Source organism: Sprattus sprattus (genome assembly GCF_963457725.1).
Source record: "Sprattus sprattus genome assembly, chromosome: 7".
Lineage (NCBI taxonomy): Eukaryota > Metazoa > Chordata > Actinopteri > Clupeiformes > Clupeidae > Sprattus > Sprattus sprattus.
In genome coordinates this window covers 34,566,142-34,593,417 of record NC_137926.1, presented here as the reverse complement: position 1 = coordinate 34,593,417, position 27,276 = coordinate 34,566,142, and the positions used below count along the sequence as shown (strand labels likewise).

General features: G+C 43.8%; 1 protein-coding gene across 1 annotated transcript in view; it reads right to left on the bottom strand.

Moving 5' to 3' along the window:
* Positions 1-26,722, bottom strand: part of lrrk2 (leucine-rich repeat kinase 2) — a 35,269-nt gene extending 8,547 nt beyond the window's left edge. The window contains exons 1-44 of the mRNA XM_080842225.1: positions 26,305-26,722; positions 25,977-26,062; positions 25,769-25,878; positions 25,466-25,554; positions 23,433-23,567; positions 23,007-23,141; positions 22,759-22,890; positions 22,341-22,460; positions 21,994-22,160; positions 20,475-20,557; positions 20,262-20,368; positions 19,788-19,917; positions 19,446-19,570; positions 18,947-19,074; positions 18,467-18,611; positions 18,083-18,222; positions 17,795-17,923; positions 17,509-17,679; positions 16,618-16,882; positions 16,326-16,508; positions 15,992-16,116; positions 15,412-15,463; positions 14,931-15,133; positions 14,564-14,814; positions 14,309-14,457; positions 14,059-14,152; positions 13,633-13,819; positions 12,778-12,959; positions 11,044-11,267; positions 10,739-10,866; positions 10,412-10,630; positions 10,077-10,278; positions 9,101-9,189; positions 8,724-8,911; positions 8,401-8,555; positions 8,095-8,241; positions 7,796-7,987; positions 6,903-7,049; positions 6,301-6,413; positions 4,583-4,776; positions 4,152-4,312; positions 3,792-3,962; positions 3,572-3,672; positions 3,209-3,403 (exon numbers count right to left, since the gene is read on the bottom strand). Coding sequence (XP_080698351.1) covers positions 3,209-3,403; positions 3,572-3,672; positions 3,792-3,962; positions 4,152-4,312; positions 4,583-4,776; positions 6,301-6,413; positions 6,903-7,049; positions 7,796-7,987; positions 8,095-8,241; positions 8,401-8,555; positions 8,724-8,911; positions 9,101-9,189; positions 10,077-10,278; positions 10,412-10,630; positions 10,739-10,866; positions 11,044-11,267; positions 12,778-12,959; positions 13,633-13,819; positions 14,059-14,152; positions 14,309-14,457; positions 14,564-14,814; positions 14,931-15,133; positions 15,412-15,463; positions 15,992-16,116; positions 16,326-16,508; positions 16,618-16,882; positions 17,509-17,679; positions 17,795-17,923; positions 18,083-18,222; positions 18,467-18,611; positions 18,947-19,074; positions 19,446-19,570; positions 19,788-19,917; positions 20,262-20,368; positions 20,475-20,557; positions 21,994-22,160; positions 22,341-22,460; positions 22,759-22,890; positions 23,007-23,141; positions 23,433-23,567; positions 25,466-25,554; positions 25,769-25,878; positions 25,977-26,062; positions 26,305-26,443 — 6,588 coding nt within the window. The 5' untranslated portion in view covers positions 26,444-26,722. The remainder of the gene's footprint in view (positions 1-3,208; positions 3,404-3,571; positions 3,673-3,791; positions 3,963-4,151; positions 4,313-4,582; positions 4,777-6,300; positions 6,414-6,902; positions 7,050-7,795; positions 7,988-8,094; positions 8,242-8,400; positions 8,556-8,723; positions 8,912-9,100; positions 9,190-10,076; positions 10,279-10,411; positions 10,631-10,738; positions 10,867-11,043; positions 11,268-12,777; positions 12,960-13,632; positions 13,820-14,058; positions 14,153-14,308; positions 14,458-14,563; positions 14,815-14,930; positions 15,134-15,411; positions 15,464-15,991; positions 16,117-16,325; positions 16,509-16,617; positions 16,883-17,508; positions 17,680-17,794; positions 17,924-18,082; positions 18,223-18,466; positions 18,612-18,946; positions 19,075-19,445; positions 19,571-19,787; positions 19,918-20,261; positions 20,369-20,474; positions 20,558-21,993; positions 22,161-22,340; positions 22,461-22,758; positions 22,891-23,006; positions 23,142-23,432; positions 23,568-25,465; positions 25,555-25,768; positions 25,879-25,976; positions 26,063-26,304) is intronic.
* Between the last annotated feature and the right edge of the window lie 554 nt (positions 26,723-27,276).

The window sequence follows — 27,276 nt, the reverse complement described above, 5'->3', positions numbered from 1 at the left end:
TCAGGATGTCAGTTGTTCCACCTCATCTGAGGGTAGAGAAGTGAGTGAGGGTGCTGTGGCAGCAAAGAGAAGTGAGGACATGGGAGGAAAGGAACAGCGAGAGGTATCCATGAATTTTGGAAGTGGTCATTGACTGCATTTTGTATCTAAGCAATGGAAAAGTATCCCATTTAGTTAGTCTACTGCTGGATGTGTTAGGTGTTTTGAGAAAGAGTACATGGTATTGAACCAAGTGTGAAAATGATTGGAAAAAACTGTAATGGTCTCAATTTCTGAAGCTTGTCACCAGAGTCTGCTATCCCTGGGTTTGAACAGGGTAGGTATCTGCATAACTCCTCATACTTATTTCATGGCATTGGTGTCTGCCACATAGGACACTTGTAAGGCTGGATCAGATGAACAGTAGTCAAGAAAAGATATATATATATTAAATATAATAACTACATCTGCTGAACGGTTCAAAACTGATGAATTTGAACTTTAGGGTGTATGTAATAAAATAATTTGTATTTTAATATTTGTAGAAGTCACTAATACATATTTGATATCATATGAACAAAGAATTTATGCCCTTTCAAACAAAACAAACTTGTAATTATAATTTTTCTTGTGTTTTCTAACTGTAACTGTTTGTTTACAGAAAAATGAAGGAAATCTCTGTTTTCGTGGGATTTTGCTGCCGTGTTCTAGAATTCTATTGGGGTATGCCGAGCTGAAATCAACAAACAGGATCCTGGCATAGGTGCCGGGGGAATCAAGGTGCTGGAGGATGTAGTGGACTCCCATGTTGATTGCGTCATCAACAGACCTGTTGGCTCTGTAGGCAAACTGCAGTGGGTCAAGGAGATGGTTGGTGATGGCCTTGAGGTGGGTCAGCACGAGGCGCTCGAAGGTCTTCATTACCACAGAGGTCAGGGCAACTGGTCTGTAGTCATTAAGGCCTGTGATCCTCTGCTTTATCGGAACGGGGATGATGTTGGATGTTTTAAAGCAGGCAGGTACCACACATTCAGCCAGTGAGGTGTTAAAGATGTTTGTGAACACTGGAGACAGCTGGTCAGCAGCACAGTACCTTACTGTGGAGGGAGAGACAGCATCTGGTCCAGCTGCTTTGCGGGGGTTCTGTCTTTTTAACAGCTTGTTGACATCCCTCTCCTGAATGGAGAGGGGTGTGATGGGGGGGAGAGGGCTGTCTGGGACCATTTTGTTGGAGAGGGTGGTGTCTATGTCCAGGCTGGGAAGAGTAGGTGTGATAGCTGTGGTGGGGACAGGGTTAGGACTAGTCCATTGTCTGTCAAATCTGCAGTAGAAGTCGTTCAGGTCATTTGCCAGTCTAAGATCTTCCATATAGTGGGGGGATTTGGTTTTGCAGCCTGTGATCACCTGAAGGCCTTTCCAGACTGACGAGGAGTCATTGGCTGCAAATTGATGTTCCAGCTTCTTAGAGTACTGTCGTTTTGCCTCCTTTATCTCCTTGCCAAAAGAGTATTTCCCAGGTCTGATCCTATCCTTGTCCCCACTCTTGAAAGCCTCCTCCTTCTCCAAACGAAGCTGTTTGAGTCTTGCAGTGAACCAGGGCTTGTTGTTGTTGTAGCTCACCCTGGTGCGTGTTGGAATACATACGTCCTCGCAGAAGCTGATTTATGACATCACAACATCTGTAAAAAGGTCCCAGTCTGTGTCATCCAGGCAGTCCCGCAGCTCATCCACAGCTTCTCTGCTGTTCCAGTTTTTTGTAGTCCGCACAGCAGGTTTCGAAATTTTAAGTTTTTGTCTATAAGCTGGGATCAGATGAATAAGAGCATGGTCGGATAGCCCCAGAGCAGCGTGTGAAACTGCATGATAAGCCCTGCTGATGGTGCTGTAGCAGTGGTCCAAAGTATTCTCCTCCCTGGTCGGGCATTTGACTAACTGTTTGTATTTCGGGAGTTCGTGAGTGAGGTTGCCCTTATTAAAATCTCCAATGACAATAACCGGAGAATATGTATTCTCTCTCCTACTCTCCACTCCTAATATCTGATCAGCGAGTTGACGTTGAGCCTCTCGCACGTCAGCTTGCGGTGGGATGTAAACTCCAGCAAGAATAAAAGAAGTGAATCCACGGGGGGAGTAAAACGGTTTGCAGGTGATAAAAAAAGACTCCAAGTCGGGAGAACAGGATTGTAAGATCACTTTCACGTCACTGCACCAGCACTGGTTTATATAGAAACAAATACCTCCGCCTTTTGATTTGCCTGAAAGAGTTGGATCGCGGTCTGCACGTAACAGCTGAAAGCCGGTCAGCTGTGCTGCAGAGTCCGGTGTAGATTCAGTCAGCCAGGATTCCGTAAAACACATGACAGAAGAGAGAGAAAAGTCCCTATTAGTCCTGATGAGAAGACGTAGTTCATCAATTTTGTTGCAGAGTGAGCGGACGTTGGAGAGGATTATACTCGGTAAAGGTGACCGCATTCCTCTCTTCCTAAATCGCACCAGGGCTCCTGCGCGCTTTCCTCTCTTTCTCCGTCTCACTGTGAGACCAGGGCCTTGGATAAGTAGGTCTTGTAAGTCCACGGGAGAGGCGAGAAAGTTGGGACATAAATCCGATGGTGTTGAGTCCCTGATGTTAAGGATCTCATCTCTCGTAAAAATGATCCGCGACATCGCCATAGCAACACAATAACAAAAATGGAAAAACCTAAAAAAGTCCGAGTTGATCCGTAATAAACAGAATTAAAACTAACACAGTTTGTGACAATAAGACAATAAAACAAAATAATCCGGTTTGATTCGCAATAAACTAAATTAAACACTATTAAAGACTAAAAACAAACACAGAAGTGTGCACCAACACACCGAAGCAGCCATACGAGGCGCCATCACCATGACAACCATGTCCATCACGACAATCTCTGACTACAAGAGGTTAGATTGTGCATTGGTGACTGATTGATGAGCTTAGGAGGAGGTTAAAAGGAGGTGTTGGGTGACTAATTGCGAGTACCTGAGAGGAGGTTAGAAGGAGGTGCTGTGCTGAATGATAGAGTACCTGAGAGGAGGTCAGGAGGTGCTGTTGTGACTGATTGTGAGTACCTGAGAGGAGGTTAGAAGGAGGTGCTGTGGTGACTGATTGAGTAACTGAGAGGAGGTTAGAAGGAGGTGTTGGGTGACTGATTGAGTACCTGAGAGGAGGTTAGAAGGAGGTGCTGTGGTGAGTGATTGTGAGTACCTGAGAGGAGGTTTTCTCAGATGTGAGGTCCACTGAGGTGATGCATCCGCGCCTGTGGGTGCAGCTTCCCCCGCCCAGCCACACCTGAGGGCCCTGGTCCCCGCAGGAGACGGTGAAGCACTCCGAGGGCATTCCGTACACGGTCACCTCCGTCATCAGGCACAGCATCTCGCCTGAGTTCAGCCGCTCAAACACCTACACTCAAATCAATACAGGGGATTTGCTGTACACCGGCTGTCAACACCTGCAATTAATTAATCTGGTCCACACCACTGACAATCATGCTCAAGAGATCGATATGTTTTCTCTACAGAAGTTTGGTGGGTAGCTCAACCAGGACAGGGTTGTTGTGTCTGGACTAACCTGTTCTGAGGTGGGTCTGTCCTGTGGGCTCTCCTTCAGGCAGTCTCTCATCAGACTCTGGAAGCCCGGCCAGGCGGCGCAGCCATAGTGCTTCACTGGGTCTTCAAAGGAAGGAGAACGATGAATCACTCTCTAAAAACCCTCTGTTTCCACGCTAGGTTAAACAGAGCTACACACTAATGTTGAACTGGCTATGTGAGAGAGGTTTGAACTGCATTACCTGGTAGCTTGCCCTGTACTGCCCTCTCATCAAACTCGCTGGGGAACTTCATGCCGTCAGCAATGCGCTCTCCACAGGTCAGCAGGTCATACAGCAGCAGGCCAAAGGAGAAGACGTCTGCCTGCAGGTTATAGATCACTCCGCCACGTGCTACTTCAGGGGCACGGAAACCTGACAGAAACAAACTGACATTAAGACACAGAACATTTCCTATGCTACTATATTCTCTCACTGATCTTATTTACAAAACTCACTGATCTGACTTATAACACAATTATACACAATTTAACTGATGTCAAGGCTAAATAGCTAAGGCTAACAGGCTAAAGCTAAAACTTGCGGTGTGTGAAGAGGACGTACCTGGTGTCCCCTCTGAGCTTCTGACGCCCATGCTGCAGCAGTACTGGGAAATGCCATAGTCTGTGATCTTTGCAATGATCTCAGAGTCTGTCTTCAGGTTGAACAGAAGCACATTATGGGGCTTCAGGTCGCGGTAAATAATCATGGATGAGTGCAGATATCTACACATACAAAGACAGAGCAGGGGGTGGGTGGTGGGGGTTATTATGGTGTTATTACAATAAGGAGGCGGATGAAATGAAAAGACACACATAATTAAGGTTACAGGAACTGAATAAAGGACTTATGTGAATAATAGAGCAGTATTTTTTTTTCACACTTTAGTAGTGAAGCTATGCCTGTTATACATGAACGCTCTATGTGGGTATTTGAGAAGTGTGCTGAGCTAAGCAGCCTTTAGTGAACAGGGCTATGTGTCGTGTGCAAACTACCTCAGGCCATCTGCCACTTGTAGGGCGATCCTGTGCTGGAGCTTGCGGTTCAGGCTGCCGTTCTCATGCTCAAACAGTGAATCCAATGAGCCCAGTGGGGCCAGCTCCATAACCAGCACGTGGCGGGGGAGGATCCCAGCTGCCAGCAAGGCCACTAGACTGGGGTGGTGCAGACGACCCAGCACTGCCAGCTCCTGGGGAGAGGAGTCAAGAGACACCGCTTGACAATCTCAAAATCTGCTTGCAGAGTACAGTCACAGCCTAAACACCACCATTCAACTCATGATCCCTTATCTTGGTCACATTTCTATATATGGAGCCTGGCTCGAGTTCAGTCATGACTTGACATATCTGGGTTAATTACATCTGTTATGGAACAATGCAGAATCTGCCTGAAGGCTGGGCCTGGACCTGATGAGTCATTATTCCACCTGGATGTCTGAGATAAAGTGTCAGCCACTGATTTAAGACAAACATGGCATGACAGGTGGATTCTTAATGCTGCGGCTAAAGCCAGCATGAATCTGTGTCTTGGTTGTTTGAATGGCTGAATGAACTTCTGGACAACTACTAACATCATTGACTAAACATCTGTACAGCTACTAACATGATTTACTGAACATCTGTACAACTACTAACATGAGTGACTGAACATCTGTACAGCTACTAACATGAGTTACTGAGCATCTGTACAACTACTAACATCATTGACTGAACATCTGTACAGCTACTAACATGAGTTACTGAACATCTGTACAACTACTAACATGAGTGAATGAAAATCTGTACAGCTACTAACATGAGTGACTGAACATCTCTACAACTACTAACAAGAGTGACTGAACATCTGTACAGCTACTAACATGAGTGACTGAACATCTGTACAACGACTATCATGAGTGACTGAACATCTGTACAACTACTAACATGAGTGACTGAACATCTGGACTAACATGAGTGACTGAACATCTGTACAATGACTAACATGAGTGACTGAACATCTGGACTAACATGAGTGACTGAACATCTGGACTAACATGAGTGACTGAACATCTGGACTAACATGAGTGACTGAACATCTGTACAACGACTAACATGAGTGACTGAACATCTGTACAACGACTAACATGAGTGACTGAACATCTGGACTAACATGAGTGACTGAACATCTGGACTAACATGAGTGACTGAACATCTGTACAACGACTAACATGAGTGACTGAACATTTGTACTAACATGAGTGACTAAACATCTGGACTAACATGAGTGACTGAACATCTGGACTAACATGAGTGACTGAACATCTGGACTAACATGAGTGACTGAACATCTGGACTAACATGAGTGACTGAACATCTGGACTAACATGAGTGACTGAACATCTGTACAACGACTAACATGAGTGACTGAACATTTGTACTAACATGAGTGACTGAACATCTGGACTAACATGAGTGACTGAACATCTGTACAACGACTAACATGAGTGACTGAACATCTGGACTAACATGAGTGACTGAACATCTGGACTAACATGAGTGACTGAACATCTGGACTAACATGAGTGACTGAACATCTGTACAACGACTAACATGAGTGACTGAACATTTGTACTAACATGAGTGACTAAACATCTGGACTAACATGAGTGACTGAACATCTGGACTAACATGAGTGACTGAACATCTGGACTAACATGAGTGACTGAAGAGCTCACCTGTCTGACCAGCCTGTGGATGTAGAGGTCTGACGCATGCTTGTTGAAGATCTTGACGGCGACATCTTCGTTCTTGTAAATGGCTCTATAAACTGAGCCAAAACCTCCATCCCCTTCAGTCACACAGGTATCAATACAAACACACAGAGTTATTTTTTTTTTAAGCCTAAACAGTTTAAGTATAACTCATCATATTAAGCAGCATTTACCAACCAAAGGTATGTCAGAGTTGCTCTATCTACTTGTGTAAAGTCAACAGAGCTTTGTGAAAAGAAGCCAACACACCTTTGGGATACATCAAGACTAGAACTGCTTTTTCTACTGTACACACCTGCAGTGCGTTGACATGCCAAAGCACACATCATTATCCTCATGTTTCATTTTCTGAGCTTGTATGCCTCCTTAAGGACAGGTAAGACTAAACAATGATATTCATTCAATAAATCACATCACTTCCGTTATTAAATTCCGCCCCATGTGTCTTGTAAATATTCCATGCATATCTCTCTGCCTCTGGTGATGGTCACAAGGTGAGGACTGAGTCTTCATGGGTTTGGCTTCATGCCTGTTCCGATCCAGAACCCCCCCTCTTGGCCACCTACCCAGAAGGTACTCTTTGGACAGGTCCATCTCCAGCTCCTCACTGTTGAGCATGGTGCTGGCAGGCTGGTCACTCAGAATCAGGTCAGGGGAGATCTGTGCTATGGGTACAGTACAGCGGGGGTCCTCTGGATTCACCAGCAGGCAATCTGACACAACACAACACAACAGTTACACACGACCCCATTCACAACACAACACAACAGTTACACACGACCCCATTCACAACACAACAAAACAGTTACACACGACCCCATTCACAACACAACACAATAGTTTCACACGACCCCATTCAGAGACATAACACAACAGTTACACACGACCCCATTCACAACACAACAGTTACACAACAACCCCATTCAGATATTGAGCAATCTGACACACAACACAACAGTTACACACAACCCCATTCAGACACACAACACAACAGTTACACAACGACCCCATTCAGACATTGAGCAATCTGACACACAACACAACAGTTACACACAACCCCATTCAGACACACAACACAAAGAGTTACACACAACCCCATTCAGACACACAACACAACAGTTACACACGACCCAATTCAGACCTTTCAGCCATCTGACACACGACCCAATTCAGACCTTTCAGCAATCTGACACACAACACAACAGTTTCACACAACCCCATTCAGACCTTTCAGCAATCTGAGGCCAAAATGTGGATATAAATATCTGGGTGATAAACAACTTGGTCTCACCCATGCATTTACAGCTGGTGTTCATACACATGCTCATGATCTACATACTGTCTCATCTCTATTTGATTTGATCTTTAGTTCATGTGTTGTTTGCTACACAAGAATGACCACAGACACAAAGAGGCATAAATGCAAGTTAGGGCATAATGTTTGCGGAGTAAAACACACCTTCATCTATGTGGCTGAGCACATCCTCAAGCAGCATCCTGTTGCACTCCTGTCCATCATCAAAACTATACAAGGCCCACTTCTTCAGCAGGGTCTCTCCGTTCCCATGGATGTCTGTGGTGAGGAGCCCAGGGAACCACTCCTCCAACAGGGAGTCGATGTGGTCCACCACCTGGCCCAGTAGAACACGCCCTACGGGTGAAACATGGCACCTTTAGGACAGAAGGGTTTTACTATGAGCAGTTACCTTTGCGAGAGCAGGGCACAGTAATCTTAATGATGTCGACTGGGCCAGTTACCTTTGCGAGAGCAGGGCACTGTGATCTTAATGATGTTGGCTGGTCCATTCTCCATTGTATCAGCCTCTACCTGGCAGTAGGCCTCTGGGGACCAGCTCAAGTAGATGCCCCTCCTCCAGTACAGTCGGTTAGGCTTCAGAGCCTTCTCTGTTCAGTCAAGAACACACAACAGAACATCTATAAGAGTTATTTACACATTACATTTTTACTGAAATAAAACATTAAACAGGTTATATAATACAAATACAGTTACATTATGCAGTATATATCAGCAGTGTTGATAGATTTGTAGTTGATAAATGCTACCTCTTCCACACAGCATGAATGGAGAGACCTCCAGAAGACGGTTGATCTGTCTGGACCAGTAGCCCATGGGAAAGTAGGGCATCTCGTAGAGACGGATGATGACTTCAGAGTTCTCACAGTGAGGCAAATCAAACACTGGTTTCTGCTCATACAGACTGAGACAGCACACATCAGCAAACGTTAAGTCAGGCTTTTAACAGAAGTGGGTCAAGTATATGTAATGTTGATAAAAATGACAGCACTGTAGGTTTTGAATGAATACTATAAATAACATCACCACCAATGTTTTGATGGCTGGCAATATAAAAATTGTCTTGGGCTACCTGTTAGGAACCAGGAACTGGTCTTGGCCAAGGGGGAGAGCGATCTGAAACTTCTCCAGCAGTTTAAGGCACTGAGTTAGGAGGCCCTTGGGGAAGCAGCGCATCTCTGTGAGAAAGACCTCCAGGAAGGAGCGCTGCACCACTCCTCTCATATGCTCCCCGCCGCCAGAGATCTTCAGGCCCAGCGTCTGCAGGGGGCAAGAGGCAGTTCGACATGGATGCATGTTTGTGGATATGCCAGTGAATTGTGTGTGAGCCGGTGTGGAAAGGAAGGATAGATGTTGCCATTGGCTAGATATAATGGATGCAAGGTTAGATATGGACGTAATGGGGTGATGACAAAACATGCAGTATTCTTGTGTCTTGTGTGCGACTACCTGTGAGATAATATTGCAAAGCCATTGAGGGTCTATGAAGTAGAGCTCGCTGAGCTGCAAGGCAGGGTCATCAAAGTGCAGGAGCACCCCTAAAAGGTCAAACACAGAACACAGCTGTAGTTCCAACCTGTAAATACATATCTGCATGGAGAGATGCCGGTGCCCCTCAGCCTTGGCAGATGTGTTTGACAAAACATAATATGGAGTACACCAATCAAAAATAATCTTAACATTACAGAGAGTACACCAATCAAAAATAATCTAAATATTACAGAGAGTACACCAATCAAAAATAATCTAAACATTACAGAGAGTACACCAATCAAAAATAATCTAAATATTACAGAGAGTACAACAATCCAAAATAATCTTAACATTACAGAGAGTACACCAATCAAAAATAATCTAAATATTACAGAGAGTACGTACACCAATCAAAAATAATCTAAATATTACAGAGAGTACGTACACCAATCAAAAATAATCTAAATATTACAGAGAGTACACCAATCAAAAATAATCTAAATATTACAGAGAGTACACCAATCAAAAATAATCTGAACATTACAGAGTTCACCAATCAAAAATAATCTAAACATTACAGAGTACACCAATCAAAAATAGTGCGGTTACACTTCACATGAAAAAACTGTGACTACAATAAATAAAAAAAGGCTGGCTGGACAATATTATTTCTCCAATAAACAATGTGCTTTAAAATCTTGAGAATTGTTTGTCTTTTAATACATTTCACAGAAAAATCTGTGTATCTATTCATTATGTCTACACTACTCTGGATACATTTGTTGTTATTTTCTTCCTACAGCCAGAATGTGACAGACTCTGTATAAAATCTAATTAGGTCAAAAAAGAAGAACTTTCATTTGTGTTATTATAGAAGGTGTACTGTATGTTGTGGTTGAAAGCTGCACAGCTAGATTCTCCTCTGTGGTGGTTCTATGGCCCAGAGTCTCACCCGTCTCCGTGAGGAAGCTGATGGCGTGAGGCAGCTCGCCCTCCTCCAGCTGCAGCTGGCTCTCCTGGATGATCTGGAGCAGGTGGCGGTGCGTGAGCACGGGGAACTCAGGGGCCACACGCTCCCTCTCCCGCAGGAGCCTCCGCTCCAGCTCCACATACGACTCAGGCACCAGCTGACCCATGACAGGCTGGCCCTGGATCTGAGAGGCACAGACACACAAATACACCAAGATGGCCGACACAAAAACACATTCTGAGCAGTTGGATGAAAGCATATTCTAGATCATAAGCATTAGTTTCGACTTCTGTTTCATAAATGATTGTCTAGGTTACCTTAAAGCCAAGCACCTCCCTGACGATGGCTTTCCGGAGCCTGTTGACAGAGTCTGTGTCATCTAAGACAGAAAGCATGTGATAATCCCGGATGACTGGGAATCCTGGCTGGCCAAGCAGATCCTCCCGCACCTTCTGGATACATGCCTCCTTCTGACGCTCCTCACACTCATCTCCATGTGTCCCCACAAGAATCACAGGGGACAGAGGTGCCACAGCCTACAGGAAATAGTAAAACATATTACATGACTACGCACTATATGAAGGTGATCTGATGTAAAGTCCCTACAGGCTGATTGAGGGTATAGTATTTGGTAGTGCACATACTTTGATGTTGAAGAGCCAGGGCTTTATGGCATCCACTTCACTGGCCCCCTTGCTGACGTCATACACCACAAGATAGAGTGCCCGAGGACCCATGAAATGTGGATGAGACTCACTGTACTCCTCTCCACCTGTTCAGCAGGCAAGTTTAGAAAGTCAGGCTTCTACTAAAGAGCAAGCTAATTGATATTTCAATAAACTGCATCACACAGTTCCAGGTCTATACTGCCACTTTTGACTGAAATTAGCACGAGATTAATGGAGTTGTTTGTGTGCTTTTGTTTTGTCACACCCTTGAGAGTGCCCACCTGAGAAGTCCCATACGTTGAGCACCATGTTCTTCTTATCCCGCTCACGGATGCTCCAGTCCCTGACGTCGATGCCAGCAGGGCTCTGACCCTGGCGCCACTGCACCCGCTTCAGCCTCATCAGCTGCTGGATGAGAGAAGTCTTCCCACTCTGGGCATTCCCCACCACGATGAGCTTCATGCGGTAGTAGGGCACGGCCTTCTTTAGCCGCTGCTGGAGAAATCTGCACAGCGAGAGCCAAGAAATGAACAAGAGGTTTAAACATTGGATGATTTCTTGTCACTTTAAGAAGCATTTTGTAGATGTTCAGAGTTGCAACCTTGCCAGTTCTCAGAGGGTCTGACAGATATAGATAATATACAGTGGTGGCCAAAAGTTTTGAGAATGACACAAATATGCATTTTCACAAAGTTTGCTGCTTCAGTGTCTTTAGATATTTTTGTCAGATGTTACTATGGAAGGCTGAAGTATAATTAAATATATTTAATAAGTGTCACTGGCTTTTATTGGCAATTACATGAAGTTAATGCAAAAAGTCAATATGTGCAGTTTTGACCCTTTTTTTTCAAGACCTCTACAATCCGCACTGGCATGCTGTCAATTAACTTCTGGGCCGCATCCTGACTGATGGCAAAGGCATTGTTCATCACCAAACTGTTCCTGGATGGTTGGGAGAAGTGGCTCTCGGAGGATGTTTTGGTACCATTCTTTATTCATGGCTGTGTTCTTAGGCAAAATTATGAGCGAGCCCACTCCCTTGGCTGAGGAGCAACCCCACACATGAAGGGTCTAAGGATGCTTTTTTCTTATTTGCAGATGCCCCAAACAATCGGAAAGGGGATTCATCAGTGAAAATGACTTTACCCCAGTCCTCAGCAGTTCAATCCCTGTACCTTTTGAAGAATATGAGTCTTTCCCTGATGTTTTTCCTGGAGAGAATGGCTTCTTTGCTGCCCTTCCTGACACCAGGCCATCCTCCAAAAGTCTTAGCCTCACTGGGCGCGCAGATGCACTCACACCTGCCTGCTGCCATTCCTGAGCAAGCTCTGTGCTGGAGGTGACCCGATCCCGCAGCTGAATCATGTTTAGGAGACGGTCCTGGTGCTTGCTGGACCAAAACATCCTCCGAGAGCCACTTCTCCCAACCATACAGGAACAGTTTGGTGATGAACAATGCATTTCCCAGCATGATGGAGCACCTTGCCATAAGGCAAAAGTGATAACTAAGTGGCTCGGGGAACAAAACATTGATATTTTGGGTCCATTGGCCAGGAAACTCCCCAGACCTTAATCCCATTGAGAACTTGTGGTCAATCCTCAAGAGGCGGGTGGACAAACAAAAAAAACTATTTCTGACAAACTCCAAGCATTGATTATGCAAGAATGGGCCGCCATCAGTCAGGATGTGGCCCAGAAGTTAATTGACAGCATGCCAGTGCGGATTGCAGAGGTCTTGAAAAAAAAGGGTCAAAACTGCACATATTGACTTTTTGCATTAACTTCATGTAATTGCCAATAAAAGCCAGTGACACTTATTAAATATATTTAATTATACTTCAGCCTTCCATAGTAACATCTGACAAAAATATCTAAAGACACTGAAGCAGCAAACTTTGTGAAAATGCATATTTGTGTCATTCTCAAAACTTTTGGCCACGACTGTACAAAATACCATTGAAGTGCCAAATACTGTTAAATATTAAAGCCATGTCAATCAATCAGGCAATGCAGACCTGACGATGTCTTTCGTCTTGTTGCCGATGTGTTTCAAGTCCAGCTGGAGCTTCAGCCCATCCAGAGGCAGGTCCCACAGCCTTCCCAGTTTTCCCATCTCATCTGGGAAGGACCGCAGGCCGTCATTCCGGCTTACATCTAGCGATGTTAGGTCCTCCAGCAGGCCAATCTGTGGAGGGATCTGGGACCAGAAGCAAACGTCTCAGTATGAGGTTGTCAACGTACACACTCTTCATAGCATTACTGTACTCTACGCAACAGAAGACTAATCGAGTGGGGTATACCTCAGTAAGCTTCAACAGAAGACTGATCAAGTGGTTTATACCTCAGTAAGACACAACAGAAGACTGATCAAGTGGTTTATACCTCAGTAAGACACAACAGAAGACTGATCGAGTGGTTTATACCTCAGTAATACACAACAGAAGACTGATCGAGTGGTGTATACCTCAGTAAGCTTGAACAGAACACTAATCGAGTGGTGTATACCTCAGTAAGCTTGAACAGAAGACTGATCGAGTGGTGTATACCTCAGTAAGCTTAACCAGAAGACTGATCGAGTGGTGTATACCTCAGTAAGCTTGAACAGAACACTAATCGGGTGGTGTATACCTCAGTAAGACACAACAGAAGACTGATTGAGTGGTGTATACCTCAGTAAGCTTGAACAGAAGACTGATCTAGTGGTGTATACCTCAATAAGACACACAACAGAAGACAGATAGAGTGGTGTTTACCTCAATAAGACACAACAGAAGACTGACCGAGTGGTGCCAGTAAGCTTGAACAGAATACTGATTGAGTGGTGTATACCTCAGTAAGACACAACAGAAGATTGGTCGAGTGGTGTTTACCTCAGTAAGCTTGTTGTTGCAGAGATAAAGCTTCTCCAGGCGAGCCCATTTGTAGGCAGGTCCACTCAGGTCCAGAGCACTGATATGATTGTGACTTAACATGAGCTCTCTGAGATTCACAGATGCCCAGGCAGAAGGTCCAGGCAAAACAGAGATTTGATTGCTCTTCATGTCCAAAGATTGTAAACTGATGAGAAAGAGTGAAGAAAAGTTAGTCTTTGAAGCCACCTTCAAGTTTTCAGTTCTCCAGTAAATACAATACAAATCTCCTTCCTTTAAATGGGCAGAAACATTCATTAATTAATTGTCGTCATCATCATTATTTTAAATAGAAAAAAGGATTCTGATCACTGAGACAGGAAATAAACTACATCAACATATCATAATATTGCCTTAATGTTTCCTTTGTGTAAAATACCTACTTACTTAGGCAAGTTCACAATTACATCAGGTACAATTGTGAAGCAATTACTTGACAACTTCAGGGTAGTTATTTTGGTGGGAAGTAGTGGCAAAGAACCTATAAAACAGAGTTCATGTAGACATGTCAAAAATAGAAAATATTTTAATTTCAAATACTTGGTCTTCTGCTAATCACACAAATCAAATGTGCCTCAGGGCCTCATCATTGTTTAAGGTGAGGCACCAAGGCTGTTAACTGACCACTTGAACTTACTCAGTTTGTTCCCTGAGGCATTGAAAGTCTCCAGTTTGGGGCACCCTGACAGGCAGTCACTGGAGATGTGTTCAATGTTGTTCTTACTCACATCAAGAACTTTTAGTTCAGTTAAACAGAGGGGGTCTGATAGGACGCTGATCTTGTTCCTGAAACACAAGAACAAATAAACTTGTTATAGCTTAGTCAGAGCAAGAATGTAAATAAATAACATATTCTGACAAAGAAGACTCCATTTCCCAGCTGTCAACCCACCCCTCCAGAGAGAACTCCTCCAGTCTTTCCATGACATGACCTAGCTGGCACTGGAAGGTGGTGATGTGGTTGAAGGACAGATTGAGCTGCCGCAGCGTCAGACAGCAGACTGCAGGGTCAAAGGTTAACAGTGGGCCCACACAGTTCCGTGACACGTTGAGGGTGCTCAGAGCAGGTAAGCCAAGGATCTTGGCTGGCAGTGACTGTAGTTGGTTGCCTTGGAGATCCAAACGAGTCAGCCTCTGGAGACACTGAGACCCAGACACAGATAGATAGTTTTAATCAACAGAAATAATAGAAATAAACAGCCTACAGGTTTTAGCAGAAGTCACATGAGACTTAAAGGTCACACGAGAACTGTGGTTACCTCACACAGGGAGCTGGGAAACGTGGTCAGGGTGTTCTGACTCAGGTCCAGGCGCAACAGATGCCCTAGCTGCTTCTGGACTGTAGGGCTGTCCATCAGACAGCTCAGGCTGTCAAGCTCATTCCCAGACAGGTCCAGCAGACGGATGCCCTCTCTGTCCCCGCCTGACAGGGAGGGAGAAGGGCTCTCAGCAGGGCTCAGTACTGAAGAGCACAGCAGAGAAGGAGAACACTAAGACAGACTCATCTCAACACAGAACACAGAACACAGCTCCTTAAAGGATACCAAAGCAGCCGTCCTTAGAAATGGAGGGGAAGGATTCCACCTGACAGTACTCTGGCTCAGTCCACAATCACAATACAGCTATTTAAGCCTCCAAGCTTTTAAATGTCTCACACAGGAAATACGAACAAACAAAGAAACATCCAGACAAACATATCTTACTCTTAAGTATATTTTTCAACCATATTTCTTCACCTACCTCTGTGGTTCTGCAACTTTTTGTTGTGCGAGTCCGATGTTGCTTGGCCTCCCTGTGGGAGTTAAAGTGAACCCAATGAACCATGTAAGCCAAGCTATGCAGTAAACCCAATGAACCATGTTAGCCATGCTAGACACATGCAGTAAACCCAATTAACCATGTTAGCCATGCTAAACACATGCAGTAAACCCAATTAACCATGTTAGCCATGCTAAACACATGCAGTAAACCCAATTAACCATGTTAGCCATGCTAAACACATGCAGTAAACCCAATGAACCATGTTAGCCATGCTAGACACATGCAGTAAACCCAATGAACCATGTTAGCCATGCTAAACACATTCAGTAAACCCAATGAACCATGTTAGCCATGCTAAACACATGCAGTAAACCCAATGAACCATGTTAGCCATGCTAGGCACATGCAGTAAACCCAATGAACCATGTTAGCCATGCTAAACACATGCAGTAGACCCAATGAGCCATGTTAGCCATGCTAAACACATGCAGTAAACCCAATGAAGCATGTTAGCCATGCTAAACACATGCAGTAAACCCAGATGTGTTGGAGCAGCTACCTCAGCGCTGCTGTGCCTGCGGCGTCCATTTTGCCTTGATGCTGACTTGGCCCTCTGGCCCTCCGGGGAATCACAGTAGGACAAACTCTGGGCTCCTCTGAGCATACTGTGGCCTCCTTCACTGCCTTCTCAAAGTTAATGACATGGGGTGAGTCATCCCAGTTAGTATGGAAGTACAGTATACATAATTACATGACCTCAATGTACAACTCCCAAACATGATGATGATCATACTTTATAGATGACTATCTACATTATTTTCTCCCTGAAATAAGTTGATACTAAATATTACTGTCACATAATGTGAAACTGCTAAAAGCAGAGGGAGACCCACCATCACTCTCTATGTCCTCAAAGGCAAACACAAGGCTGTCTTCAAAGGAGAGGTGGCTGGAGTCATCACTCTCCTCCCCAGAGAAGTACCCAGCATTGACGTCATTCAACAACACTGGTGACGCCATCGTGTCTCTCCTCCTTTGGTATGCCTGGATCTGACGGGCCAAGCTTTGACCTTTACCTGCACACACACACACACACACACACACACACACACAAGTATAGATGGGTCAGCACCTTCCATATCATGACTACAACAAGGGGGGGGGTGACATGAAGGAGAGACTTACAGTTCCTCCTGTTACCACTGGGAGGCACTCTGCGCTCGGATAGGAGTGGGCTGAGCCAGGCTGCCTCCAGGCGGCCCAGTCTGAAGCCCCCCAGGCAGAGGGCACTGTTGTTGAGGTCCAGGCCCAGACGACCCAGCAGCAGGATGACCACAGGGCCGTTCCCGCGCCTCACACAAGCGCCCAGAGCTCCCCGCAGGTGCTGCTCGTGAACGCCCGCACTCAACAGCAGCTCCACAAGAGCCAGTGGCCCGCCCCTCTCACACACCTGCCAGAAAGTACACGCAGGCACACAAAAAAACACACGCACACACACACACACACACACACTGATAGTATCTGAGAAATAGAAGATCATTTATTTCAATGTAATCCACAATTAAAGCTATACAATGTTAATTATATAGCTTCCTGTGGATTCTTTAAGAACCCAAATGGTCACAGCTCCCAGATGCCCTGATCACTGTGAGAAGTGATAACACTTCAGGACAGGAACTCCTCATTTAAATATAGAGTTCCTAGACCTCCTGTCTCTTAGGCAAATATTAGCATTCTGGTAACCACCCACTCCAACATGTTGTATAGGTTAAATACAGGAGACCTCTCTTCAGTTAGTTAGTGAAAACAACCTAGGTGAAACTATATCTTGTAGTGCAGCCTGGTCTTGTCTCTCCCTCCTCTGGTGATCATCATTGTAAGATTAAACCTGAATCTTGACATTCCATATTCACTTGACTGAGTCTCCGTTGATTAGGATCAATTCTTATCCTTTTAACACACACACACACACACACACACACACACACACACACACGTACGTAGCGTGATAATGAGGCAACATATCATCTACTCCCAAACACACAAAAGACTAATCACTACACACATATCTCTTGCCTGGTATATGAGGGACTCTGTTTTGGTCTTCTTGTTGATGTCGGCTCCCAGCTTGACGAGACATTCAGCCATAAGCAGATCCCCAGCTTCACAGGCCTTCTCTAGCATGGTGTACCTGATCTCTCCATCAGCCACCATCTTGGACAGGCACTGGCAGCTCAACTTGTGCAGCTGTCAGATAAATCAAATCAAATCAAATCATCAAACAGAGGGCCACAGTGTTTCAGGAATGGGAATGAACCGTAAATCTAATGCTGACACTTGTCCATCTCCAGTGCATGCTTACAGAATCGTTGCGTTGTTCTGACGAGTGTTGCCTCAGCTGCTCAAAGATCTCCTTGGCGAAGTTTTCACTCTCAAGCGCAGCGGCGGCAGCAGAGCATGTTTCCATCAGCTTCCATGCTACTTGGAAACCCTAGAAAGACCTTACACTCAACACAGTTGAAGAAACCAACAGAAAACCCTAGAGAGAGTGGCCATCAACCTTACACTCAACACCGTCCAACAGAACAGAAACCAACAGAAAACGTAACTGACTTAAAAGCTCACTCTCACAAAGTGAAGTTTGACCCACTTTCATACGCATCCCTAAATCTTCACTGTACTGCCGCACAGACTGCACAATCACAGAGGCCAAGACGGGGACAATTGTGCGTGAAAGCTTCTTTTTGCTGATGAGGTAGAACAGGAGGCTTAACCCCCAATAGTGGATTTCTGAAAAGAAGGAGAGAATCTGGAAATTACGTATTTAATTCATACTTCTCCTGAAGTTAGCACTCATACCCATGAATCTCTTCTACAGCAGGCAAGAGAAACATCCAAACAAGAAATGACATGCCATATAATGTATTCCCCTTGAGTGAACATGCCCTATTAGACACTAGTATCATGAAGTTAACTCCCTCCATAATTGCATTTAGATTTGGCGGGGTCTGAACTAGGGTGTCCCCAGACTCACCACGTTTCCTTGGAAACATCTGTAGTGTATGCAGTACGGTATCTATGGCTCCCTGTTGGCACAGGAGGTCCACCGCTCCAGAGCAGTCTGCCAGCTCAAAGAGGACCCGGAGGCCGTACTCCTGAATGTCTTTGTTGCTGATGAACTGGAGAAATAAATCACCATCTCATTAATACATCTAACCCACCAAAACTTGTCCATTCCAAGCTGTCATTTTAACAAAAAGCCATGAGCAGTTGAAAAAAAAAAATGTTAACAGACTGTAATAAGTCAATCTATACTTCTGGACAGAGTTCTGACAGAAAATGAGTCAACCAGAGCCATACCCTTAAAGCACCCTTTTAAGTTTAAAGGTGTTTATCCTTCTTGTATATTCTTTTTACTCTTACATTTTAGTGTGTTGTTTCATGGTTGCAACTGAAGATATGTCCAACTTCAATTGTTGGTGGAGTTTCTGTGGAGAAGGTTTTTGCCTCTTACCCTGTTGAGAGCCTCCAGGTAGACAGCGTGAGCTCCCTCCAGCACACACTGGTTCTTCAGCACCCTCAGCGATACATCCTCTGTGTCTGGATCCGCTACAGACATGCCATGCTCCTGCAAACTCCTGTCTGCTCCGAAGAGCAAGCAACAGCACAGTAAGACAGAGCTGCAGTTTTAGACTCCTGTAGGCAATACTCATTTCTACTGACAAAATCGAAATACACATTTCTAATGACAATATCGAAATACACATTTCTAATGACAATATCGAAATACACATTTCTAATGACAAGATCTAAATACACATTTCTAATGACAAGATCTAAATACACATTTCTAATGATGATATCCACATAAAGCCAGTTGAAACACTGAATTGAATTACACCATAGACTTTCATCACAGAACAGTTGAGCACATTACAGTTTGGCATTTTTTTGGGTTGATTATTTTGTATAATGACAAACATTAGTGATAAAAAAAAATATATAGTACATACCCGGGCTCAGGAAGGTGAGGCTGGCTTGTAGACCATCTAACTGAACTTGTGGGTGAAAGTTATGGTTCACCATAGCCTTCAGGATCTGTTCCATAGCCATGATAGTCTCGTCTAAACTCGCCCTCCTGGTACAGAACACAAGTGAAAATCATTCAGTTACTTCTGGTTTCCAGATCTTTTCACACAGTAGTTGCACAAAGGGTGTCTACATCTTAAGTTTATTTTCAGGAACAACACTTTTGAATTCATGCTTTACAAATGGTGCAAAAAGGATTTGTCTGCTAGGAATCTGAAGGCATAGTTGTGGTGTGAACATGGGTATAGAGCTCAGGACTCCCTTACCATCCCCGGAACAACTGGTGGAGCAGCCTGCAGCCACTGCTGGAGACTCGAGAGGACTTCATGTGCCTCTTCATGATCTCCACAGTGTTGAAGTGGATGCCATGGGACAGCAGCTGCCCTCTGGTTTTACCTGAACGATACATTAGGAGAAACTCTGCCTTTCACTTGTACAGAGCCCCTTAAGGCTCATGGTGATCAAAAACATTTTTATGAGCAATTTTTGCATTACCTTGCAATAGTTTTGCATTACCTCAAATTATGTTTTTGTAACCTCGGAAAATGTTGACGTTTAGTCCTTACCTTTTTGTGTTCTTGAGGTAATGCAAAAGTATTGCAAGTGTATAGTTTATAGTGTAGTGTGATTGAGTAAACCAGCTTGAACTCAGTTGATATTTATATCCAGTGGATCCACCTGTTCCTGAGCAACTCGTCTGGAGTCCTGCCAGTACAACACTCAGTCTCAGGCCAACTCACCATTCCACTGGATGAGTGTGCAGAGGGCGGCAGCAGCAGCCTTGAACACTCCAACATAGGTAGAATGGAGGAGCATTGCAGCCATGATCTTCCTGTGGAGTGGACTCCTGACACAAATACACACATAAGTGAAGGATACAGGTGTGTGTGTGTGTTTATGTGTGTGTGTGTGTGTTTATTTAGGTGTGTATTAACTCTGTTCAGCAAGTGTACCTTCCCTCCTGCTCCTCACATACATGGTTCCACAGTCCACCACCATGTAACAACAGGTTGTTCACTGCCAAGCAGGCAGCCTCCTAGAGAATCAGAAACACAGATAGTTGGCCTGTTAGCCTCAGCAACACAGATCTTTAGCCTGTTGGCCTCAGAAACACAGATAGTTAGCCTGTTAGCCTCAGCAACACAGATCTTTAGCCTGTTAGCCTCAGAAACACAGATAGTTAGCCTGTTAGCCTCAGAAACACAGATCTTTAGCCTGTTAGCCTCGGAAACACAGATAGTCAGCCTCAATTCAGTTTGTTGGAGATTAATCCGTTCTCTCTTACTCATCTCTACTGCAATTCACTCTTCCTTCAAAGTCTTCAAAGACACGTCGAAAAAAAAGTCAGGATGCGAACCCGGGTCACTGGCGTGGTAACCAGCGCTTAATCCAGTGAGCTATTGATTCTGAAAACTCCCTGGGATTTATACAAATAAAACAATAATAAATACAATAATATGTCTACATTCATTGTTTCCATCAGGTCCGCTTCACCTGCTCTGACCTGCCCTACGTTCACTGGATAAAGGCATTTCCCATGAGGCTTTGCTCCAACCATCCTACATTAATTTATGAACAAAAAAACTAATTAAATCGCCAATTTATATTTTTGGTCATGAAAGTTATGTAAAGTCTGAATAAAAAGAATTAGATCAAGGTTGGAGGCTAAGCAAAAATCAGTGACATCATACACCATAAGTGAGATGTTGTGCGACAACAAGGGCTATATATATTGGTTGGACCACCTCATGTCAAACCAACGAGATTCTTGGAGATTATCACGGGAACTTGACCTGTTTTTATTAGTTTTAACTCAATGGACGGCTCATGGACTCCACACGGCTGCGCAGGGTACTAGAGAAGACGTTAATTTGCATGCAGCTGAATTCCTCCTTGAAGAGCCTTGGTTTGCGTTTTAATTTTTTACATTATTTGTCTGTGAGTAGATATTGTGTGTTAGGACATGTATTGCCGTTTAGAGAATTTAAAACTGACGTCGAATTTCTGTGTGTCACTGTTATTAGAGAATTCGGCATTTAGCAGCTAAGTTATGCTAGCTCTCGTGACAGCAATTTTTTTCATGTCCCCCCCCCCCCCCGGAATTACTCTCTGAAATGTTCCCATGTATTGTCCCCCCCTGCAATGAAATGGGATCTCCGCCCCTGGTCCCTGCACATTTAGCTGAACACTAGTCAATAACATTCACATGTACCTTGAGTTGAACACTTGTCATCAATTGCGTGCCTTCAAGAGACATTTGGAATGGTTTTGGAATTTCAAATGCCATAAGTGCTCTAATTGTTCACACGAACATTCAGTCTACATTGCGCCACAGTTGTCTGCAGACATACTGTATATGTTACCATTAATATCCATCTGGCTACACAAGACTCCATGATTCCTAATGGGTTCCAGCAGGAGCTTGTATCTAAGAGCAGATGAAGGAGAAAGAGTGACCCAACACAAGCTGACCTGTACAGCAGCATCGGCCGTGTGGAGCTCCAGAGCTGTGCAGCTTGCCTCCATCCAGCACAGGCCTCCTCCTTCTACCCCCTTCACCTGCCTCTTCTCCCCCTCAGGCTCCTCTTCATCCTCACTTCTCTCGTTCTCAAGAGCTTTGTTCAGCACAATAGTTTTCGCTGGAGGAAGCCGACAGATGTACTGCAAATTAACTTGGACTTTTAGAGTTTACAGATTATTGAAGATTATACACTGATGTCTATGAAACTCTATGCAATTTTGAGTGTTAATTTGAAATGTTGTGTGTGTATGTTTGTATGTGTGAGTGTCATGTCTGTGTGTTTCTGGAGGGCACTCACTGAGGGACGCCAGACAGGTTAGGACAGATGCTTGTAAAGTGGCATTTTCTGGGTAAGTGAGGCACGCTTTCACTGCGACTCCATGGACTCCATTCAGCACCAGTATGTTGTAGTAACTCTCTGTGAATTCAACAAAGCAATTAGAATCACCCCACTTCATTAACCAAATTCTTGTCAGACCAACCTGCCAGCTATTTAAGCAGCAATAAGGAGTTCTGTTCCAAAACTAGCAAGCTAACTACCTAAAAGGCACCAACGGCCCAGTTGAAGATGGTACCAAAACTAGTTGCTTTTAAAACCATACCTCAAAAAGTGTCAAATTGTTGCATAGTGTTACTTTAAGTGTAATTAGACTTCAGCCTATAAAGGACCAGTCGAAGAGCCCAAGTGAGCTGTAATATCAGTAGAGGGAGCCCACCTGAAGTGAACTTCTGGAGCAGGCAGCAGCCAACCTCCTGCAGGGCCTCTGAGCATGGAAATGAGAGCATGGTGTGACTGATGAGGGAGTAGCATCTCTCCTTTTTGGACATAAGGATTTCCACATTGCTGGCTGCAGCAGACACACACACACACACACACACACACACACACACAAAGAAGAGGTTGGATGGAGACGAGAACAGGGAGAGGTATGTGGACAACAGTGCTAGAGGCTTTGTAACTCACGTGGGCCAGCCAGTGGCAGCAGCACTCTTAAAGCATTCAGGAGCAGGTCCTCATTGTCCTGGAACGTCTGAGCTGCTCTCAAAACCACACTGTGATCCTGCCTGTCCACAAAGTCCACCAAGTGCTCATCTGATACTATTCATGTGATGGAAAATATGAAGTCATCCCACAAACGTTTCAGTCCAAACACGGTAAGTGTGTCTTATAATGCACATTGTAGGATTTTAACTCTGAAGTTCCCTGTCCCTATCCTTCAATACATGATGGGAATATGAGAGAAATCAAAACATAACTAATATATGCAAAACATATTTTGACTGGATTTTTTAAATAGATTATTTATACAGAAAGTGGAGATAATACAGAGTAAAACGGTCCGAAGCTGGGACAAGCTGAACAATTTTAGTAAGGGCATGCTAAGCAAACCTCTCTCAAGAAGCACTTGCAACGCCAGACAGCCCTCCAATTGCACCTCTTCACTGCCTGGGAAAGACTTCATTCCCTCGACAATCAGGTCAAACACATCCACATCTTCCTCCAGAATCTGCAGCATTATGTCAGCTGGCAAAAAAGAGAATCATCACTAGCATGTTTACCATCCTGGTAAAGGCTAGAATGAGTTTACCATGCAGCCAAGGGGAATAGAATGGTGAAGTATGCAGTGCCCAGTGTTGGTGGTCTTCAAACTCTTTCATTGTACGGGTTGTATTTTACTTAATGGCCAGTCTAGAGCTCGGATGTTGTAGTGAATAGCTGCAGTGTGTGCTTCAGCTTGACGTAATACTGGAACTGTACACCCTGTGAGTTCAGTCCATCTAATGATTTAAGTTGATTAATTATGTCCTACGTTAGACCAAAATCTGACCTACATAAGACTACTATGGAATGTCTGTAGGCTTCCAGCCATCTTTGCAGTGTCACTCAACAATGTAGAAGCGTGTGCAAGAACTGCAATAAGAAACAGCAAAAGCAACTTTTTACAAGGCATTACAAATACTGCACTAACAGTTGCTTAGATAAAAAAGAGGGTTACAATCAGAAGCGTCTCCAGCATAGAAGGCACGGTCAGGCATCTTCTCCCGTGTTCCCACCAGCCAGGTAACATACAGATCAAGTAAAATCGTATAGTTTGCCCTCTAAGCCCAACGTGTAGCCTAATCATTTTGTTGTGCAGTAAAATGTCTCATACAGCAACAAACAACTAAGCATTTTTAGCCGACTGGTCACCTGATAAAGTTTTACGCTGTATAGCCCAATGACAGATAACGCAAGGACGACCATAGGCTTATTAGGGTACAAATTATTTTTTTTTTGCAATTGCAAATCTGCAAATGTGTTAGGACGAACGTTTTCTGTTGTATAGGTTTTGTCAGGCAACATAAATTAACACATTTATTTGTGGCCGAAAAAAACGGGAAGTTCCTCATGTGAAAAATGCCCATCTGTAGGCCTATTCAATGACAACAATTAGCAGCTAACTCCTTCTTCTCGTACTTTTTGGGACTTTACAATGACTGTATAGTTAATATAGGATGTGGATTTTATCTGTTGGTGGTGTGACTTTTTTCTATAGGAAACTCACGTTTAGAGAATGATACAAATAATTCAACATGTGCGTGTAACTTTTTTATAATAAGGTGTTCCGCGTGCGCTAAAAAGTGCCCTTCCCTTCCCCCCTGAGCACCTGCCCCCCAAAATGTCTGTGCACGCCACTGATAATAATCATATTAAAATGTGCATATGTGCACATTTGCAATGAGCATACTCCAAGCTTAATAGCCACAGGTTTATTTTATACCATGCGACACTATCATATTAATATATGATAATACTACAAGTCACCACCATAATAATCATATTAAAATGAGCAGTATTATTAGAACAATCAATACAGAACTTTGAATAGTGGTGGATGTCAATTTGTAAAGGGGATAGTTATTAGATTTTGAAAATAGAGCGCATATCATACCTCTTCCTCAGAAAGTAAGAACTGAGAAACGGGGAGAGATGACCTTGAACAACGAAACTTTCGAAGGAATGACGTGACCAATTCCAGATTAATTGTGCTTTTTTCTTTGTTTGATGCGTTAGATCTTCCCCAGATACAGTAGTACTATTTTCTGATTAGCTATTGTGTAGCCCATTTCTTTTTTTGATTGGCTTGTAAGTAGCAGGCTCATGGAGATGATTCCTGCCGGTTCCGTAATGAGAATGTCGCTACTGCAGGTACATTTGACACTGGAGTTACTGGGGCACTGGCGACTTTTACTGGGGCACGTGCCCCAGCAATATAGGCCTGACGACGCCCCTGGTTACAATAATTCAATATTCTGATAAATATGATACATCCAACACAATATATTTAATATATTTCACATATAAATTGTGCTGTGAATTGTTCTGGATTGGTTTGTTATGAGCACAGTTATAGGGATGTCCCAAGGCAACAAGATGCTTACGTGATCTGAGGAGATGTGCAAGGGCCTGCAAAGTTACCGTAACGACCCCACACTCTGTCATATGCATCGCTAGCACCTTGAGGATCTGCCTGTTCGCACAGACACACACACACACACACACACACACACACACACACACACAAAACAAATACATTTTTCAAATATTTTCTAAATAGCTACATTTAGTAACTTAAATATTAAATGTATGCTTACAGAATGGATGCATGAATCATGCAATTACTTACTCTTACCAACTAACATTTCACGCTCTCACTCACATACATACACTGTACACATACTTACTGGTGAACTCCCAAAACATCCCACTCTTTTAATGAAACCAAAGGGCTGGCCAACTTCTCCAAAGTTTTGGGACATATTTCTACCAGTCTGCACAGCAGTGACCACCCTACCTGTAACCCAGACAACCAGAGACAAGTCTCTCAAAGAATGGATCATCACAGTTTCTAACCGAGAATTGCTTAAATTGCATGATGACCGATCTGACTACCTGCTGTACTCCCTTGCTGCTGGTGTAAGATGAGAGCGCAATCAGCAGAGGCATGTGTGCTTCTTTGTCTTCAAAGAGTACAGCTGCTGAAAACAAATTAATTCATCATATGTTATTAAGGTAAAAATGGATCATATAGCTAAACTATTTCAAAAATGTAAAGCATTGCCAAAAATAGAATATTTCTCCTGGCCTCTTGAAAGCGAAAGGTTACACTATGCTTCTTGCACAAGTTCCACGGTAGACTGAAATAATAACTAATGCTAAATTTGGAGAAGAAAAGCACAAATCTTCTGACAATTGAGTTTATGAATAAACAACGTCTTACCACAACCATCCGTGTTCGCCAAAGAGAGTAGATCCTCCATGATCTGAACCATGGTACCTAATTGTTTTCCCTCCTGCAGATTGCTTAGCCGCACGAGTAACTTTTTGAGTCGCTCCTCCAACTCCTCCGTAGTCACCATGTTCCTCTTCGTCGAACTCGTACTAGCTTTCCTTTGAATACATCTACAAATCCTCGCGTTGAGATACAATTAAGTGGCTTTGCAACAACGTTGCAGCGATGCCAGACTGTTGCAGCAATGCCAAATTGTTACAGAATGTACAGACAGATGTTGAGAACATTCCACAATATTTGTGCTACATGACCGTCTTTTTATCGCAGCTAACCTCCACATGTACACAGCATAGAGTTATGGTAAAACCTTGTGTAGGTTATTAACCCATAGTTCCTGTTTGGCGTCTTTACCCTGAGCTTTGGGGGGTCTCGGTTTGAAAATCACAGCTCTGGTAGACGACAGGCGTTCCCAAGTCTATCGCCAGATGAATCATATGACTCCCGTAACTTCGGAACTTCCTGTTTAGGAACATCGGGAGGTAAGATTGTCTTGAAACAACATGGTCTGCTTTCAGAAAAATAGGACTGGTTCTGTTATGGTGTGCATATTCCAATCTAAATTGGTTGTGATTTAGTACTGTCCTTTCGTCGTACTGTCAGACAATCGTCCGCTGCTGTCAAATCCTAGCCTACTTGTAACCCAAACCAAACAATCAATCTCCTACACGAAAATATTGAACGCCTAGCCTATTAAGCGTCCGTTAGCAAATTGTATGCTATGCGTTGCCTATAGCCTAGTTCAAATGTGATTAGTTAAATGAGTTTAGTGTCCTGCATATCTGTTAAAAATGTATGCGGATGATGGAGATATGGCAACAAAAAAAAACTTGATGGTGACTAATTTGAAAATTAAACAAAAAAGCATGCGAGATGTGTGCCGATGATTAGTTTGTTATGAAA